The 20,712-nt window shown below is 35.9% G+C and overlaps 2 protein-coding genes across 2 annotated transcripts; one reads left to right on the top strand and one right to left on the bottom strand.

Annotated features, from left to right (window-relative positions):
- The first annotated feature begins 8 nt into the window (after positions 1–8).
- LOC106151777 (uncharacterized) lies at positions 9–16,111 on the top strand. The gene is made up of 7 exons (XM_013525186.2): positions 9–177; positions 4,636–4,695; positions 10,295–10,740; positions 11,161–12,197; positions 12,536–12,734; positions 13,009–13,186; positions 13,339–16,111. Exons 3-7 carry the CDS (start codon positions 10,372–10,374, stop codon positions 13,503–13,505), a joined length of 1,950 nt encoding a protein of 649 aa, XP_013380640.2. The 5' UTR covers positions 9–177; positions 4,636–4,695; positions 10,295–10,371; the 3' UTR covers positions 13,506–16,111.
- Positions 16,112–16,553: 442 nt separating this feature from the next.
- Positions 16,554–20,287, bottom strand: LOC106151789 (peptide methionine sulfoxide reductase). Its single transcript, XM_013525201.2, has 5 exons — positions 20,067–20,287; positions 19,435–19,597; positions 18,389–18,640; positions 17,370–17,514; positions 16,554–16,937 (listed from the first exon to the last, which is right to left on the bottom strand). Coding segments are annotated over exons 2-5 (471 nt in total). The 5' UTR covers positions 19,437–19,597; positions 20,067–20,287; the 3' UTR covers positions 16,554–16,865.
- Positions 20,288–20,712: the final 425 nt, after the last annotated feature.

Here is a 20,712-nt window from a genome sequence, read left to right as displayed (position 1 = left end):
TAAAAAATTACTTATTTACTAATAAATTATTTTGAATGTCAAACATCGCCTATTTATCTTTTGAAAGAAGCATATTTTTATGTTTATTTGTAATCAATTGAATCAAAACACATATTTCTGGAATCGAGAGTACTGCGAGTACACTTCCGGTTGTTTGCTGAGCACGCACATGAGATGGTAAGTTTACATTTTATAAATATTTGCTTAAAACTTATAAATCTCATTTGTGCTTTGGGTTTGTTTGTTTTGCGTTCATTCTTTACTATGCAATACAAAGATACATGTGAATGACGACAAATTTGAGAAATAAAATCCTAATCAAACGCAAAAAAATAGGTGGGGATAACATCGAAGTTTCTGGCTACTGCATTCATTGCAGACAGCATTTCACTTACACTGCTTAAATAAATAGTTGAAATATATTAATGAAATGGTGCCACCCTATAGTTTGTCAAAGTTTTTAACGTGTTTCATTTGATGTAAAGGGATGCTTGTCTTTGTTTATGCCAAACTTTACAGAGATACTGGATAATTCTGTGTGTTTCTAGTTCTCGTCAAAATTCCCAGAGTCGGGGTCTGAGTCATTGTTTAGGTCAGTCAGTGGGCGTGGGCGCAGCAACTGGAACAGTGGCAGCAATTCTTCCTCTTAGTGCATAGTAAATATTTGCAACCGTATGTTTTATCCTCTGATTATACTTTAATGCAGCTTCCAAAACTAATAAAAAATTAATAGATACTTTGGCTATCAGGTAGGTTGGACCAACCTTTGGTCCAAAGTGAATATATATAGGCAGTTTGGCACATTGATGATATCCCACAGGCGTGTAATTTTCATACATTTTTGTCACACTAAAGCTTATCTCTGATTGATGTAAGTGCTCCTTGTCTCTCTTCACATCTTTTTTAAGTTATAATTATTGGTTAATCTTAGCCTTAATTTCAGATATAAATATTTGTGACCAAGGGACATGCTGATTTATGGGTTTGCTGTAACATAAGTTTGCTGATGCCAATCAATAAACAAAGGAATATATATCTTGCAAATAAGTGCAATTAATGATTAAACAGGGGAAATTATGTCATTATTTGAAAATGATATATAATTAACATACCATATAAGCACAAGCTGTTCTAAACAAACTAAAATTCAGGGCAGATCAGGATGAAAAGAGAAAAAAAAAAGAGTAACCCATAGCTGTAACAGCTGATTTACAGACATATTGAATATTTAATAGCTTTTAACTCATACACAATGTTAGACCCCATTCTGATAGACACATCGCACTAGTTTGGTTGGTCCAACTTTGCAGGGGATTTTTGCTAAGTGCAATCAGTGAAATCATGTTAAATGTCTTGCACACCTCCTCAATCATGGGGAATAATTAAGGCAAGTACACACAAAAGTTTATTACCCCCTAGCTGCTCAAAGAGGCATGTCGTTCAGTTAAACTAATTGCAACTAGTAGTGAGTCTATGGGTGCTTTCCCAGAGCTTTAGATCGATATAAGGATTAAGTTTTAGATCGACCTAACTCCCTGGGGGTTCACGCTAAATTGCAGTCAGCCTAGCGGGCACCATAGTTAATTACCCCCTTACAGGTTTTAGTAGGCGGGACAGACGCTTAAGCCGGCCAAGCTGACAGTAATCTAGTGAGACTCCCCACAGGGATAGATCGATCTAAAAATCTATGGAAATGGGGTGTATCTGAATGTTCCCTTAAAAGCAATTTCTAGCCATGTTTTTTTTTTTTTTTTTTTTTTTGTCAGACAATTTCTAAAAAATCTCTGCTGGAGTCTAAATTTTATAATCTGCTTGATGACACCTCTAGCATGCACCTTGTATATAGAGACTGGTCCATTTGTTTGCAAACTGAAAAGAAGTTTGAAACAATTTTTGCAATGCTTTGAACTGGAAATTATGACTACAGTTATAATGCACGTGTAATTCTGTTCTGAGGCTGATGTCTTATGTCACAAGCATTTTTGCAGGCTTCAGGATTGTGATTCACTATGTAAACTGGTCTTTAATGTTACATTTACATGTGAAAAATCATTTGAAAGTCAAATGGATTTTTTCCATGTGCCATTGTCAAATAAAACTTGAAATTTAAGAAAAATTACAAAGTGCATAGAGTACAGATAAAAGTTCATTCAAGCTATATGTAAACTTCATACCAAACAATATAAAATAATGTAAAAAAAATACTAGAATTGAGAAATATGATGGAATTGAAATGATTTTTCCTAGAAAGGCCAGAAAACTTTGAGGACCTCTAAATGTTCTAAATTCTATGTGTATACAGTTTACTACCAGTACCAGGTATATTTGCTTTATGAGGACACTCATATTGATATGGGAGGATTGTTTGTTAAGTTGATGATAAAACGGTCCCCCACACATTAACAAACACAAGATTAAAACATCTTTAGAACAGGGGGCATAGGTGTGTGATCATCTTGCCATTGAATTAATAATATGATATATCATGTGCTTGTTTTTCAGACTGTCCTTACAAAGGAGCCTTCTAATATTTATTTGGCTCTAAGGCATGTGGCGGGTTTATTTGTGTGCTTAGCTTATAAAGAAATTACTAGCATTTTTAGTAATTTTATTATTTATCATTTAATTAATAATATGCAACCTATTAATTATTATTATTATTATTATTTAGAAGTCCTCACAGTTTTCTCTAAAAGTATCATTATTTTCATTAATTTTTTTAAGGAGGGAAAGGTTATGTGTCTTTTGACAGAAATTATGGTCAGTTTTCTATTTATGGTGTTAAGGGTCTAGAAATCAGTAATAGTAGGCTGTGCTCACTAAGATATGAATACAGTGCATATTTTTCTTAATGCAGCACAAGATTAACCATCCTTGTTTATATTTATTGCAAGGTTTATTTTTTGCTTTGCTTCACACTTGCTACCACATTTTCATCCACTATTTGAAAAAAAGGAACAAACATACATACAGACAGCCGCACCCTATACTTTTATCAGTATCATCCCTCTTTCAAAAGCTGTGATTAAGAAGGCCTACTAGGACTCTGCTGATTATGGTCAACTTGGTTGAAGTTGCAGCAGTCGTTGTTGTGTGTGTGTGTGTGTGTTTTTTTGTGAATAAACGTGAATTGATGTAATGAGATGGTATAGTGCTGAAGCCTTTATTGCTAGGCATAATGTCATTACGTAATCTAGCTTTATCCTGTCAGGTGTCTTATAATATATCCAATCAGATGTATTCTTATACTTGGGTATATGTATATATATATATGTATGTATGTATGTATGTATGTATGTATAGACTGTAGTGCAGGTGTTCTACTTACTCAGCGAGCTTCAGTGCTTAAAAGCTGACTGATGTGCAAAAAAAAAAGCGTCAGAATTTCGTAGCTATTCAAGACATCAACATGCAGTTTCTGCTCTTTGATATTGACATTGCCTGAACCAGTGACTCACCTTTTCTTTCATAATGGGATTAATTGCATGTTTTGGAAAATATTAGTGAAAGAAAAAATGACGGGAAATGAGAAAAAAGTATGTCTGTGCTCATAACCAAGCACACTTCTGATCAGGTGAAACTAAGACCACATTCAGATTCACACATTATACTTGCTGGGTAGGTCCAACTGTGTAGGGGTTTCTTGCTTAAGTACAGTCAGTGGATTCAGCTTAATTGTGTGAGGCCTCCTTGAGAGCTAGGGTGAATCAACTAACGTGCTGATTAAGCTGATTCCAATGATTGCACTTTAGCAAGAATCCCTCACAAAGTTGGACTGACCCAGCTGGTACAATGTGTGAATCTGAATGTGCCCATAGATTGTCAAAAATCAGATTGGCAATTCTGTGATGTCATTTGTTCATTGTTGATCTTAGTTGGTCCTTTTGTGAACAAGATAAATTCTAATCAGTGTCACTTTGTCAGTGTGGTTTGCTCCCTGAGGACCTCTCCACCTTGGAGATGTCTGCATTAAATGTGTACATGTTGAAGAGACTTTTTTCCATAACATGATGTACAAAGTATAATGGGTCGATGGATTAGACAGTGTTCTTATGCCTTGTGGTTTAATTGGAAACAAATTAATAGAAATTCGGTTATGGCAGGAAACCACATCAGCGTACAGATTCAACATTTGCCAGCAAACCAGTGCAAGTAAATTTCTGCAAATAAGTGAGTGAATGCCACTGAGAGAGCCTTTTAGCAAGGTTTTTTATATTCTCTCAATAAGTGCATTTCCGTGCGTAACTTGGAGAGTTGCAAAATCTTTTAAAAAAGATCCAATCTCAGCTGCACCCTCATCTATGCGTAATGCTATACATTTATAGTTGGTTTTGTGGTAAGTCCTGTAATCCTGCCCACAAAGGGTCAACCCACTAGTAGGCGTTTTTTCCCACCTTGTGTTTTAGGAAGCAACTGAGTTTCCACTCTCGGTGAGCTGTATCGTGAAGTGGTTCATTGCAGGTCATGGCTACTTGCCAAATATATGACAAGGAAGGTAATCTGAGAACATTTTTCATAGCCATGCTGATTGGTTTTCCAGGATTTTATTTTAATAGTTTCTCCTGATCTTATAATTATTAGAGAGAAAAGAAATGTGAACTAGTAGTAAGTTTGTGTTTTGTTTTGTATTTTCAGATGACTGGCCTTGATGCTGGAAAGCCAAGAACAGTGCTGTGTAAAAACAATATGTGCCAGGTAATTTATACCTTTTAGTTCTAATTATAATTCAGACATGATATGGAATTTTATTGTAAAAAATGTGTGATTTGCATGTCAAGAGAGTCAAGAAAGCTTCATGGTTTCATGTGCATTCTATCATTGCTCCATTTGCGAAGGATTATGAGCTTGGGCTCATTTGAAAAAAATTAAAATAATACTTATTTCAGATGAATTTTTATGTACAGACACAGAAGTGTCTGTACATATTGCCATCACCTGCGTCTGTCGTCGCCGATGCCGTCGCCGATGCCGTCGCCGATGCCGATGCCGGCGCCGTGCACTTTCCTTGTTAACACGATAAGTGGAGGGCAGTTTTACTTTTTGGCTTTATATTTACAGAGCTGATGAATATTCATAAAACACAGGTCAAGTTCGAAAATCAGCATGATCGGGCCATTATTGTAGAAGTTATACTGTTTTTTCACTTTTCAGCATATATGCAACCCTGTTAACACATTTTAAGGAAAACCGATAGGCCTGTTGTCATTAAACTCACAGGAGTAATCAATCTTACTAAAACGCAGGTCAAGTTCGAAAATCGGCATGATCGGGCCACTATTTTAGTAGTTATGCTGTTTTTTCACTTTTTAGCATATATGCAACATTGTTAACACATTTCAAGGAAAACCAATAGGCCTGTTGTCATGAAACTCACATTAGTAATCAATCTTACTAAAATGCAGGTCAAGTTCAAAAATCAGCATAATGGGGCCATTATTTTATAAGTTATGCTGTTTTTTCACATTTCCTCAAATTCAATTCTTAGGCATGTTAACAGTCTCATTATTTAACTAATAAGATATGTAAATGTGTTTGTTTGACATTTCCTGCAACTTTACAACATTTGTTAGTTGATTATGTAAAAATGATGGTAAACTTGTTATCATGTATTGTATAATAGAGTTTCAAAAATGGAAAAAAACTCATATCATTGCAGTTTGTCAGATTAATTCATTCACTATGTTCAGAAACTCGGAATGGAGGAAATTGGACATTAAACACTGTTCTATTGATATTTTTCCCATGTCATCAATTTTCTTAGTTGATCATATAAAAATGGCAGTAAACTGTTAATTTTGTTATATGTAAACAATTGTTAAAAATGGAAAAAAACACATTTCAGGACAGTGCTGTCTTGTTTACATTTTGGCATTTTCAAGGTGTGACTTTGAAGTTACATGGGCCTGAAGACCTTTGCTTGTCACATTTTCTGAATATCCATGATACTAATATTTTATTATTAAAAATTGATGGTCATTATGCTGTTAAACATTATGTAATATTGCATCAAAATTTGAAGAAACCCCTATTTTGGACACTGCTCCCATGATGACCATTTAAGGAAAACCATGTCACTTACTGTTCTCAAACTTACAGGAAAGAAACATGGGACTAAGATACAGTTTAATTAGGCAATGCAGTCTGTTTGGTAATTCTTTCTGGCAGTTAATCGGTTTTTTGTGAAAATTTAATTTTTCACATATTGGCATTTTCAAGGTGTGACTTAGAACCTCCACGGGCTTGAAGACCCATGCTAGTCACATTTTCTGAAAATCCACGATACATATATTTTATTATGTACATATTGCCATCACCTGCATCTGTCGTCGCAGTCCATGTTGCCGTCGCTGTGCACTTTTATCGTTAACACCATAAGTGGAAGACAGTTTTACTTTTTGGCTTTATATTTACAGAGCTGATGAATATTCATAAAATGCAGGTCAAGTTCGTAAATCAACATGATCAAGGCATTATTGTAGAAGTTATGCTGTTTTTTTTTTCACTTTTCAGCATATATGCAACACTGTTAATACAATATAAGAAAAACATATAGGCCAGTTGTCATGAAACTCACAGGAGTGGTTAATCTTACTAAAATGCAGGTCAAGTTCGAAAATCGGCATGATAGGGCCACTATTTTAGTAGTTATGCTGTTTTTTTCACTTTTCAGCATATATACAACACTGTTAACACAATATAAGAAAAACAGATAGGCCAATTGTCATGAAACTCACAGGAGTGATTAATCTTACTAAAACTCAGGTTGAGTTTGAAAATCAGCATAATCGGGCCATTATTTTAGAAGTTATGCTGTTTTTTCACATTTCCTCAGATTCAATTCTTAGGCATGTTAACAGTTTCATTATTTAATTAATAAGATACGTAAAAGTGTTTGTTTGACATTTCCTGCATCTTTACAACATTGTTGGTTGATTTTGTAAAAATGATGGTAAACTTGTTATCGTGTATTGTGTAATAAAGTTTCAAAAATGGAAAAAAACTCATATCATTGCAGTTTGTCAGATTCAATCATTCACTATGTTCAGAATCTCAGAATGGAAGAAATTGGACATTTAACACTGCTCTATTGATTTTTTTCCCATCTCATCAATTTTTTTAGTTGATCATATATAAATGGCAGTAAACTGTTAATTTTGTTTTATGTTAAAAATTGTTAAAAATGTGGAAAAAAACATTTCAGAACAGTGCTGTCTTGTTTACATTTTGGCATTTTCAAGTTGTGACTTTGAAGTTCCATGGGCCAGAAGACCTTTGCTAGTCACATTTTCTGAATATCCATGATACTAATATTTTATTATTAGAAATTGATGGTCATTATGCTGTTAAACATTATGTAATATTGCATCAAAATTTGAAAAAAAAAAACTATTTTTGGGCACTGCTACTATGATAACCATTTAAGAAAAACCATGTCACTTACTGTTCTCAAACTTACAGGAAAGAAACATGGGACTAAAATATAGCTTCAGTAGGCAATGCAATCTGCCAGTTAAACATTTTTTTGTGAAAATTTAATTTTTCACATATTGGCATTTTCAATGTGTGACTTTGAAGTTCCACAGGCTTGAAGACCCATGATAGTCACATTTTCTGAAAATCTATGATAGGTATATTTTCTTATTAAAAATTGATTGTCATTATGCTGTAAACCATTATGTAATATTGCATCAGAATAGAAGAAAACACAATTTTGGGTGCTGCTGCCATGATGACCATTATGAGAAAACCATGTTACTTATGATTGCAAAACTTTCAAAAAAGAAATACAGGACTAAAATGCAGCCTGACGTTGGAAAAGCAGTCTAATTGACTTCTTTTTCTGGAAGTTTTACATTTTCAAAGTGTGAACTTGAACTTCCATGGGCCTGAAGCCTTATGCTTGGTACACATTTTACTTACATTGGTATTACCTGTTGAGTATAATTAAAATTTGATGTTGAATTTGCAGTTTAACATAATGTACTTTTGTATCAGAATTGACAGTAGCCTATTTTGTTATTTCCTGCTTTTTGTCTGTACATTTGACAGCTTTGCTGCCTTGTTATTGATTTTGTCACTATTAGATGTTTGAAATGAAATGTGCTTGCATGATTTCTGGAACTAGGAAGAAAGCCTTGTTCTCTCTCTCTTGATAATTTTTGTATTAATTAATAAGTATGCATATATTTATTTAGCCAAAAACAGATCCTTATTTTATTTATTACAGTTTAAGACAGATAATGTATTACAAATGTGTGACAAAATACTTACAATGGAATGTTTTATCCCATTTCTATAGAAATCGATAATAGTGGGCAAAAAATAGCACATATTTAGTTAACAAACTCACTCAGGGTAAGGTAAGTACAAGTGCACAGTAATTTTTTTTTTTTTTTTTTTTTTTTTTTAAGGGTGGTTGGTCAGAAAGTTATTTTGTGGTTTTCTTCCATCTTGGGTTATCTTAGAAAAACACATTATGTCTGCCTTTACTCTGTATTGCTGCTGTCACAAGAGACGAGAAATCGGAGTGTTTTCCAATTCACGAAAATTATTTCTTTGTGCAAAATTTATGATATCAAAAAGTAATTGATGTGCTTTGTTGCCTCAGATAATTTGTAGGAATATTTGACTTTAATCAGAGTTGCCAGTGCCCAAAATTGCCTGTGGGGTAGTGAAAATGTTTTGTGTTAGCAGGTTAAAAAATCTCTTTCTTCATTGTATGTATGAATTTGCTTCAAACCAACTACACATCTTTAATACAAATGTGGACCAGTCTGTTATATGATATATATATATATATATATATATATATATATATATATATATATATATATATATATATATATTCTTTTTGTTCTCTTTTATCCAGTTAACATAAAATTTTTACCTTAGCATGATGAAAACATTTGTTAAAAAGTCATTGAATTACAACGCACAATAATATACTTTTGTTGTTATTGCTATTTTCGAATTTAAACAGTCTGACCTTTCCATTATGGAAAAGGAATACCAAGAAAATTATCCCATTTTGCTTCTCAGAAATTGATGAAGTTCAAAAGTGAAATGCGTACTTAAGTACTGAAACATGAAGTCACCAAGTCCTTATCTTTCCTTTAATGTCTTTGGATGTAATGAAAGGTCTTTGTAATAGGAGAGAGAGAGATGGATGTGATATGGCTAAGGTTCTAGTTCAACTCTTTAAATAATATCGCCCATCAGTTGTATTCTTTAGAAAAATCAGAGTGGAGTAAAGCATTCAATTGCATGGTTTGTTCCCATAGCTTTAAAGTTGGACAGCCTTCCAAGTCAAGTGTGTGTTCCTATATTAATTAGGAGGTGCTAGTTGTTGCATAGGGGAAGACAAGAACTCTGGATCTTGTTTCACAAAAAGCATGAGAAAAAAAGGACTTGGCCTTAAGCTGCTAAAGTCAGATAACAAATGACAGAAAGATGGTTTTGGGAGGTTGGTCTTAGAGTGGACTTGTTTTACAATCTCTTATTGGCCCAGAAGAAGTAGTATCTTCAAGATATATCTTACTCTACAATTGTCAGCAGGGAGAATTAAAATTTCTGGCAAGACAAATATCATTAAAAAGGTAAGCAGCCTTTTATATTGTCTATGAAACAAATGGTTGATTGATAAGTTCCATTGCAGTCATGGCCAAGGCAGGTTTTTTTCTATCATTTAGTATTAAGGTTGTTTTGATTTGTGTCTTGTATTGATTTTTCCCATTGAGAAATTTGTTTGTTAGCTTGTATGTATCTTGTGCATGCATGCACATGTATGTATATAGGTGCTTGTATACATGAATGAAGTGAAGGAGAGAGGTTAATAAGAGACATCTCCATTGATATTGGAGATGACTTTGTGTGTGTGTGTATGTGTGTGGTCAGTTTCATATTTTAGTCTGGTCATCCACTGTATGTAGCAAAGCTATGGGGACAGGTAAATCCAATCACTTTGTATGATACAAAAGAAATCTTTTCATGTAGTCAGCATTTGCTCTGTGAAAAAAAAAATTGCCCAAGTGGAATGCCAAATAAACTGCAGGGATTGATAAGAACTTTTTGGTAAAACCATATGCGATTTTTATCTGTGAGCTCAACTCTTCATACAGTAATGAATGCCAGCTTGAGTTCTGTACACTACTAGCACATAGTAGTAATTGGTCTGTGTTGACCTGTTAGTTGTATATGTATGTTTGACTGATGTCAAAAAGTATTTCTTGTTCCGCAACAGTTAGTTATAAAAACTAGCAAAGCTTTTTCATTTTGAATTTTTTTTTCATTTCAGTTTGAGAAATCAGTCGAGGATTTGAGCTACCATTGGCAACAGTAGTACTTCAGCAAGATATTCAGCTTTTTTCAGCAATGGAAAACTTAAAGAAGAAGTTTTCCCCCACCAAACACACTGCAACTCAGAGCAGATCCACCTTTCATACCCCGCTGAAAACTTTCCAGTACGACGTTCAGGACTTTGGACTTCATGCCAAGGATTTCATCGGCTCCTTGAGCCGCTTCAGTGGGACAGGATCTCTCCTTGCCTTAAAGGCGCTGGAATTGTTTAACGGGACAGCCTACTCCGAGACTGCTGGTCAGTTTCAGTCTGCACTTGAGGATGTGAACATGGCCACGCAGGCAGTGACCAATGAAGTGAGACAGGAAGTGGACACACTCATCCAGCGCCTGGTCAACAGGCTGGAGCCCAGTAAAGATGACCGGTCCGAGGATAATTTAAAGGTATTTCACTAAATCAGACTGTTAGACATTCATTATTATTATTATTATTATTATTATTATTATTATTATTATTATTCAAGTCCCATTGCTTTAGAGTTAGGACTGACCTGTTAAAGAAACAGCAGAAAATATTACCAATGAATCACATTTTGATATTCAGTGCTTAAAATAAGATTCTAGTCTATACCATGTTCATATTTAGACTAACCACAAACCTACTTAAAGTTTTCACATGACAAAAATTTACAGGTAAAAGCCACCTTTCGATGACTTCATATATTGTCTAACTCCAGTCAGATTTGGTCTGATGTTAGCATGCTTAAATTGTCCTCTTTCTAATGTGTAATTTCTTTTGTTAAATTTATACGTAAGCTGAAATTATTGTTATTTTTACAAAACTTGTTTGTCATTTTATTTCAGCTCCTTGCTCAATGCTTTGTAGCAGTCGTAAGGTTGCAGTGTCAGTTCTTTTTCTCAGTTACGGAGACTTTTTCCCAATTTTCTTCCATCAAAGATGTGGAAGATATCCTGCCTGTTCCAAAGAGACCCCCACGTTCATTGGACAAGTTAAAAGCAGCAGACCAATCAAAATTAACCACTCAAAAAGACAGCCAGTCAAAAGAGAAATCAGAGGATAAGGGTGCTCAAAAGGCAGCTGGTGAAACCAAAGATAAAGCAGGCACTTCCCATGATTCCAAGAGTGCAGCCAATCAGAAAGCTGGACCTTCTGTGCTGCAGAACATGTCTTTGGTACCAGTTAACTTGCCTGTTGAGAAAACAAGTCAAAGCTCAGCAACACCTATTCCTAAAAGTCATCCACTGCCTGCTTTGCAAACTTCTTCCAGTTTGGAAACTGCTTCCACTCCATCGAATGAAGACGGACCTGGGGCTGCTGCAGCCTGCCTAAAGCTGTCACGTTCACAGAGCGTCCCTCCACCTAATGGCCACACGGTGTCACAAGAAGTGCTGGACAGCGTTATCGATTTCCTGTCAGGCATTCGCAAACCACCTATGCAATCTATCCCAGAAATCTCACTCCAAGGTGAAGGTCACGAGGACGATGGGATGGACCCCTCATCTGGTGGTGGAAGCAGTTCTGGCACTACCCCTTCCACTATGAACATGTCCACATCCAGCTCAGCAGAGTTCCAGTACACCAACCCAGGGCCTCATCGCCACTCTGATGCTGGTCTGCAGTTCCTGGACCTTCCTCTAGACTCCTCCCGCGGCAACACCTGGCCTTCCGCCATGCACCATAGGGGGAGCTACCCCAGTGACCTCATGATGGCTGCCAACCAGCAGATGTATCTGCCGGGATATGCTGCTGCCTATACGCCAGAGCTGGAGTACAGCCAGTACATGGCTCTGGTGTCCCAGGCAGGCCAAGATGGGCAGTATCTCCTGGGACCAGGGTGGGGGGCAGGGGATGCCAAGCTGAATAGGAGCTGGCCACCAAGGTAGGTACAGCCAGGAGATGGTGCTTCTGGACCAAAAACTGTGTTACTTTTTTCAATGCACTTACAGTCATAGAATGCCAGTTTTAAAGATAAGGGTTTAATATGACTATTGAATTAATAGTGTTTATATCTTGTATTTGAAGGAGGGCTGATGACCCCAGTTTGACCCTTCATTTGACCTTGATTTAACTTGTGACATTTGACCTAGTTTAAGCCTCCTTGGTGCAAGGATGATAGCCCTATATAGAATTTGTTGCGAGTGACTGCATAATGGACCTAATTAAACCGCTGACCTTTGTTTGGCTTTTACATGACCTTGACCTTTGCCCTGGTTTCAGCTGGTCTGGTGCCCAGGATGACAGCAGTGATGAGGACTCGTCTATAGAGGAGCAGGTGGCCCTGGGAACAGATCTGATGAATGCCGTCAATGACAAGAGGAGACACAGCAGTGGTGAACACAAGTTCTCTGACGGGACTCCATTGCTGCATGGTGTTGGTGCTGAAGCCAGGCCCAGGAGTGTGGATGACCTTCATATGGTAAGTTAGGCCTTGGGACCTCTGGCTGCATTGAGACGAGTTGATGTTAGACTTTTAGGATGAGAAGAAGTAAGATCAAAAGAAAACAAGGAGGATCTCTGTAAATTGATCAGTTGGTGACATATCGCAGACAATTTTCCAGTCAAATATTCACCCAAGTTTGAACACCTGCATACTTGGAAAATTTACAACGGCACCATAGGCAATACTTTTCATTATAAAGCCAGTGTTGAGATGATTTTAACAGATATATATCAATACATATTTATTATAGGAGTCCCGCTCCACCAATACATGGCCCCCAAAACAGGTTTGGACACGGCCAGTATCAGCTGACCAGGTAGCCGACCTGTCTTCAAGCACTTATGCCAGCCAGGCAGCAGACGCAGTACAACCACAGATATCGTGGAGCGATGTTGTGGGGAGCAGTCGTCAGTTGCCGTGGGGAACTGGTAAGTAGGATGGGTATGTACTCAGGAAATTGCGGGGTTATTAACTCTTTGCATATATGCATATTTGTTACTACAATTTTTTTTTTCAGAAAACAAGGTTAACCAGAAAAAGATTAAATTGTATACATATACAATTTTTTATTCCTCTCTAGGTTTGCCATCAACTCAATATATGCACCCTGCTAGCCTGCAGCAGACGTACAGCAGTGTCCCACCTGGGGGCAGCAGAGGTAGCGCACAGAGGGCAGCACAGGCAGATGCAGGAGGTGCCAAACAGCAGGTTGAGAGAAAACAGTCTGTCACCAATGTGTCCTCATGAGCAGGAAAATGTTGCAAATAGAATGCCATCATCTGTGCCATATGCTGATTAGTACAGAGAAGTTAAAGCGTTTTTTACAAGCCCCATCCTGGAATGGGCAGTAAAAAAGTTTAACTACTAAACGGCTGATACAGATCACCAGAAAATCACGAACTGAAGAAAAGATGGGAGTGTTTGTTTTGTACAAACAGATATTTCACCTTGTGTTGTAAATGTGTGTTATGTTCTGTGGGTTTTGAATCACGCACCAAGGTGAAAACTTCAAACAGAATTAGGCTGTTTTTCACAGATTGAAATTCTCAAGTGAGCTTCCATGAAGTATTGATTTAAGTGTTATCCTTCTCCCAACTCTGACACCATTTACATAAAAACAAACCAGTCGTACACAATTGAACTTTTTTTATTTCTTTGTGCATCATATATATATATATATATGAACCACATAAAAAGTATATGTCCAGTATTGTAGCTGTTGTCTATAGATATTACTCAAGCGCTGTAATGGGAAAAAAAGCAGTTGGGCCTTTCCTTAATATGCATGTAATAAATTTTTTTGAAATGTTTTTTAAACTCCTTTTCTTTGATAGCCATTTCATAAAATTATTTCTATCCCCCCTTCCGCTTCAGCACTTCCCTCAATCACATACGCACAACCACTATGATATAAAATGCAAACATACTTTAAAATGCAATGAATAGGATATAAGCCATTCCTCATTATTTCTAATTATCATGCTAAAATAGGAAATATATAGTTTCCATATCCCTTGTTAAATTATGAAACATTCTTAATTTTGAATGCTCAGTTGTGAAAGAAAACATTAGATTAAAAACATACTAAGTACCTCAGTTGAATACCAGTTATCCAATGGTTAAAGGGTGGGTGATTTTGCCAATTATCACATAAAGATATGCTAAAACAGTATTTCATCATTATATATCACTTCACCTTATAACATGGAATAATTCTGGACAATATGATTTTTAAAAAGTTATCTGGCAGACAGACTTAACAGATAGACAGACAGCGAGATAAATTCACTGGTGATCACATGACCACCACGAAGGCAAAATTTAAAGTAATAACCCATTTTGACAGGTAGCATGACTTACGGATTACCTTGGAGAGATATCATACCACTGAAATGTCAAGTGGTGATGTCATTTCCTAATTAGATAGTGAGTACATGTACCCAAGGGGGAAACTGACACAGTCAGGGAATGCAATTAGGCAAAATGTGTGGTATGATTTTAAAAGCTCGGTATTGTACATGCTACAACAGTCGAAAAAGGTTATTAATGTGATTACTTCTCCTGGGACTATTTGTTTGAAAACTTGCCGGTGGAAGTGGCATGCAATGATCAAATTTGTTCAGGATTTGTTAGGTATAATTTATCAACTAATCGGTTGTCAGTGAAAAATATTGGGATGATACTCTTAACATGGGGAAATTCTGCTCTTCCCATCACGTCAAGATGCAGAATTTTAACCGGGGGGGTATGTAATGAGTGCCGCAATACAGCTACATTGAGATCATCATTCAGTGTGGTGCAGAAATAAAAGATGTGTCACATTTTTTCATGTGCTTCCCTTGTTAGTTATGAATGCTGTGTCATTGATGATAATGCAGGATTTGAAGTAAAGATAATGCAGGATTTGAGGTTAAGGGACTACCACAGATGTAAATGTGTAAAAGGAAATACAATACTTAAAAGTGAAGTCTCGCCATATTTTTACTTTTATACCAGGTATAAGATTTAATGTTTGCATGTACCACTGTCATTATATAAGCAATAAAATCTGTTAATAGTAAATGTAGCATTTGTGCATCCACTATATATGTGGATTTAGGAAATATTTACTTGTTTCTTGAGAATTGTGAAGACTTACATAAGAACTTGTTTCAAATTGTTGGGTTTTTATTACAAGCCGTATTTACAATATTTTTAGCAGTATGTTATTGATCAAAAATCCAGAAGCAAAGGCACAAGTCCTGACATCTTAATTTCCAAAGTTTTTGCTCATGACAAGGGTTGTATTGTCCACACTGGTGCATAGTCATTACACAAATCTTTCAAATGCCTCTTTTTTGTCTATGGTTTCTTTGAAATTGAAAAATATTGAATTTCTTTAGTTTATCAGCAATAAGGTAGAAATGCAATTTTGCACAGAATTGAGGTCAGTTGATTCTTTTTCCTCTCTTTATGAAGAAAACAATAAAAATTATTATTATTATTATTTGGAAGCATTCAGATATTTGTGCACAAATGGCTATCATATCACATGAAAAAAGCACTGTTGCTTGAAGTTATTTCTGAAATGTATGTGGGAACCACAAAAATGGATTTCCACAGCCAACACTCCTATGAATTGTACTAATAATAGTAAATGTATTGTTACCAATACCTGCTACTGAAATTAGAAATTTCAGTTTATTGTTTTTTAAGGAATGTTAAAGTAATGTCCTTGCCCTGTTGTTTATGATAAGTAGGTATAATGGTAATGAAATATAAATGGTGTATTCATTGAAAGCTTTTGAAATATCTTTGTAACTGCATGCCACAGTATTAAGTATTAATGACAAAAATAAAACATTACCATATTACACGGTGATTGTATTTATTTTCATAGCTCTGGAGTAGAAATTATCATCGTAAAGATGCTAATTCTGTCAGTATTGCTCAAAGTTTTGGAATCTCCATCACTTGATCCATTTAAATCTGTAAATAACTTGATAACTCATTGCTTTTAATACTTGATCAGAAATAGCTGATAATATATTGACACTTGGACGGATCTGTTGGAGCTACACCTTTATAAAATTAAATGTAATATGATTTTCATAAATACATTCTAAAAGCACTGGGTCAGTCTGGTCCACTTTGTTTTCAAACTTGACCAATTATGCAATCCCAAAAATGAAGTTGGTAAGTTTTGAAGACACAAAAGCAGCTTCATGAAGAGAAAGGGAATTGGTAAGAGAGGTTTTGCTCAAAATTTTGTTCAACTTGCAAATCCTCTGTACTAAAGTAGACAAACAAGACTAATGGAAATGCATAAAATTAATTTTATTTATGATCCATTAAAAGGGCTTTATTTCCTAAGGGGCCATGTCACCTCAACAGGGATGTCAAGACACTTCCATCCACCAAGCAGCTTCAAAATTTTGATTACACTGCTGAGTTTCATCCTATGTCTCAAAATTCCTGAAGGAGGTACTGACTTCTTAGGTCAGAAAGCTCCCATGAAAGATTAAGTACATATCACAGATAGTTCAAGGATTCTGTCATTTCTATTATCTATATATCAATAGATGTTCACACGTTTCACCATTTTAAAATGTTCCAGAAGTTATAACTTTATGGTGATGCAGCCAAGACCCTCTTTACCTGGGTGATTTGAGACTGGGATAGGCCCATCTCCTTGGATTCCTGGAATTTGTAGAGAAACATTCTATTAAAAACTGACAAATGTCTTTTTTTTTTTATTTTACATATTAATTTTTTGAGTCACTAGTTCATTATTACATGTTTGGCCCATATCACCATTTTATTATTGTACTCGTTCTTTACTGATATGGAATACAAAAGTGACAAATGCATAAGAAATATAACTGAAATGAGGAAAAGTAAAATTGTGCTAAGATCAAAACTTGCATCTCAAAAAAAAGAACAAAAAGAAGTAAACTTTTCCCTAAAAGATGAAAATTACACCATGTTGCTTAGGTTACTATTACTACATAAAACTTTTTTATATTTAGAGAAAAAAAAGAATTCATATGTGATCGGTTTGTTACAACACCCATTCAAACATGGCCTTCCTCTTAAAATATTAATAAGACGGAAATAAAACAAGTTTCTTGCCTTCTCAAACTGTTCCACAGTACCATATTTGCCAACAAAACCATTCAGCCTGGCAGCAGCATAAGACCTGATCAAACTCTGTCCCTCAAGACCCAGGGTGTCGAATAGTTTGAATTGCTGTCTCAGCAGGTACTTCTGGTGATAGCTAAAACAGTGTATGGTAATGATGGGGAAAACTGAATTTTACAGATACTGTTATGCACAGCATTTTTTTAAGTCATAAATTTTTAAAATTAGAACACTCCTTTTGAGTGGTACCAACATAATTGAAAAGCAGGCTACTCTATAATTTATTTTATAAAGTAAAAGGCTATTTACAAAATTTTATATAAATTTAATGATTCCAAAAATTGTGTTGGAAAGACTGATAATTTTTTGCCCTTTGAAAAGATTGAGTCATTGCTGTAAATAATGACCAGTAATTTTGTAAGTTTAAATATTTTGGTAACAGGAGAGCTCTGTAAACACACTTTTATCAGATTCAGGACAACAGAAAGGACCTCCCCCATCCATTTCTGATGTAATGTTAATATCTGCAAGAAACTGTGTGTTATTTGTACTAATTTGCAATTCTAGCTCAATGTCTGAAACAAACATTTTACTGAAATGCAGATGGGATTTCTTAGTGTTATGGAGAAAGTTGCAGCAATGCCATTTTATCAGAGCTTCAAGGATCTCTCCATGAATATTCAAACTAACAAAAAAGGGTTTGCTATGTAAATCATGCTGGTTTAACAATCATAAGAGATGTATGTTAATAACAATTAGCATTATTATTATTATGATCAATTTACCATAACTGATATGCATCCTAGCTGTCTGAATTTTTTTGTCAATGTGAATTGTAAACTATTTATGCAACCTGATGTTGTTAAGATGGCAACAGGCTCAACAGCCCACCCCTCTCTCTCAGCCCTTACTCTTACATGTGCATGTGTATGTATGTATGTATGTATGTATTGTAATGTAATATTAACACACACACACACACACACACACACACACACACACTAACTTACTTTTCTGCCTCAAAAAACTCAGTTGCGGGCAAAATCTTTGTGGCAATTTTTCTTGCCATATGTTTCTGCTGTTCCTCCATGCTCTTCTCGGCCAGCGCCTTCTGCTCAGAGTCATGATAAAAGATTGCTGACATGTACTGGTTAGTGGTATTGGTGGTAGGGTCATGACATTTCCAAAACAAAGCAAGGAGTTCCTCATATGAAATCTGTGCAGGATTGTAATCCAAGTCCACTGTTTCTGTATGATCTCCCCTAAACAAAATTTAAAAGACTTTCCTTGTGTTGAACAGTGAAAAAATGTCATATGACTGACCTTTGTTTTTGTATATAAACAAAAATATTTTGAACAGAATATGAATTCTGACAAAGAAATTTATCAAGATATGAGATAAACCTTCTCAAATATTGCAAAGTTAATACATACTTGTTAAAACAATAGCACTCAAAATGAAGATTGCTTCCTATATTTTGCCCATTTCAATGCATCACTTTGCTATCTATGATATGTGTAACTACCTTCTCACCTCTTCAGGACTGTCCCCCAGACCTGGGCAATCTACTCCCACCCCCTTTTAAAACTAAACCCATTTTGATAAACAAGTATGGCAGATTAAAAATCTTAAGTCATTTCATTTTACAATTAATCAAGCTTTTTAAAATATTCTCACAACTCATTTTTAAATACAAACTAAAATTAATCATAATTCTACCAGACTCTCTAAGGCTCTGTTCTCACAACTTTTAGATCGATCTATCACCGCGGGGAGTCTCACTAGATTACTGTCAGATAATCCCCCTTAAGTGTCCGTCCCCGCCTACTACAAGCTTTAAGGGGTAATTAACTTTCGTGTCCGCCCGCTGACAGCTATTTAGCGTGAACCCCCAGGGAGTTAGGTCGATCCAATGTAGGTCGATCTAATCTATGAGAATGGGGTGTAAGAATACAAGTAATATAATATTATATACCCTTCTGCATATCAAAACTTGTATTGGGGTAATTCTTGATTGAAAAAAATTAATCACACCAGTGTCACAAATGTACTTACATTTTCCTGTAAGTAGGGGATGGTGTGGATCCCCCAGTGTAGCCCACACGTGTGTGGACCACCCCCGGGACACAGCCAAACTGTGCCTCGGGGAACCAAAATCATCTCAGGGCAAAAGTGGCCCTCTTTGTGGCCACGGCTGGCTCCATCAAGGGCATGGTGCCTGGGGAGATGAAATGTCAATTTTACAAGTTCAGTTTACAAAGTGATCTGCAAGCAAGCACTATATATATAGGAGTTTGCACATGCCATCTAGCTTCTACCCTAAATAAAGACAAAAATAATGATAAATAAATAAAATACCTCAAATTTGGTTATCGTTATTTAATTTTATATATTATCAAATGTGCCAATAACAGTTTAATGGGGATTAATTGAAGCAATGTGGTGGAAATACTCTTAAGCTTACTACATTTATGTACAAAAATATGAAAGCCTACAATTATTAAGCAGCGTCATGACTGGTGACTAAAACTGCATAACGAATTTGATTAGCATACCCTGTTATCATAGTCATTTATCATCAAAGCTGAATTTAGGGGGGAAATACGCCAAAATCAAAGATTTACATGTCCTGGTACTCTTGAACGGGTACACATATTAATTAAGCACCTGTAACCTGTACGTCTTACCTGCCAATCCAAGTTACACTTAACGAATAGCACAATCCGAAGATCTCCAAAGAGGTGAGTAAACTTATCAGGCAATGTTAAAATGCAGTGAGTCCACTAGATACACTAGATAGAAGACAAGCAATGTTTACACAGTTCCAGGGTCAAGTGACACCTGGCCAATTTCACGGTCAAAAGAGGGGTCTTGTCCACAGCGAGTCTGTAGCCCGTGTTACACAATTGGATTGTGCCAGGTGGCCTGATTGCGTTACAGTAGCACCGCAGGTGCAATGAGTCATAATGCACGCCATATCTATGAGGGTAGGGCATACCTTTCGCGTTCCGCGTGATTGGCATTACTTTTCGAGCGTGATGCTGAAACGTGATTCAGGAATTCTTGGTGATTGACCTGAATATATTTTGGTGATTGGTGATTGAGCTGTTTTAATCTTGGTGATTGGTGATTAAGGGGGAGGGGGTATTCCCCCATCTATGTCATCTATTGGCCTCCTGCGTAGATCTATCATCAAGTTACATGCTATTTCGTAGTTTTTTTATTGTAAGCGGCTAAGGATTAGTTCACTTACCATGAGTTTGGCCCATGATAATTCGGTTACCCCGTGTGCTTTTCTTGGCGTTGGCACGGCATAGAACGTGAAACCCAATG

This window comes from Lingula anatina, chromosome 4 (genome assembly GCF_051362555.1).
Source record: "Lingula anatina isolate TDL-2025a chromosome 4, LinAna3.0, whole genome shotgun sequence".
Lineage (NCBI taxonomy): Eukaryota > Metazoa > Brachiopoda > Lingulata > Lingulida > Lingulidae > Lingula > Lingula anatina.
This window is presented reverse-complemented; position numbering and strand designations above follow the sequence as displayed.

Excerpts from the sequence above, each read along its gene's own strand:
- LOC106151789 (XM_013525201.2), bottom strand. Across the intron at positions 17,515-18,388 it reads GAGTTTTTTGAGGCAGAAAA|CTATCACCAGAAGTACCTGC; the intron begins GTAAGTTAGTGT and ends ACACTGTTTTAG. Across the intron at positions 16,938-17,369 it reads CTGTGGAACAGTTTGAGAAG|GAATCCAAGGAGATGGGCCT; the intron begins GCAAGAAACTTG and ends TACAAATTCCAG.
- LOC106151777 (XM_013525186.2), top strand. The coding sequence starts at position 10,372 with ATGGAAAACTTAAAGAAGAAGTTTTCCCCCACCAAACACACTGCAACT. Across the intron at positions 10,741-11,160 it reads GGTCCGAGGATAATTTAAAG|CTCCTTGCTCAATGCTTTGT; the intron begins GTATTTCACTAA and ends ATTTTATTTCAG. Across the intron at positions 13,187-13,338 it reads TCAGTTGCCGTGGGGAACTG|GTTTGCCATCAACTCAATAT; the intron begins GTAAGTAGGATG and ends ATTCCTCTCTAG.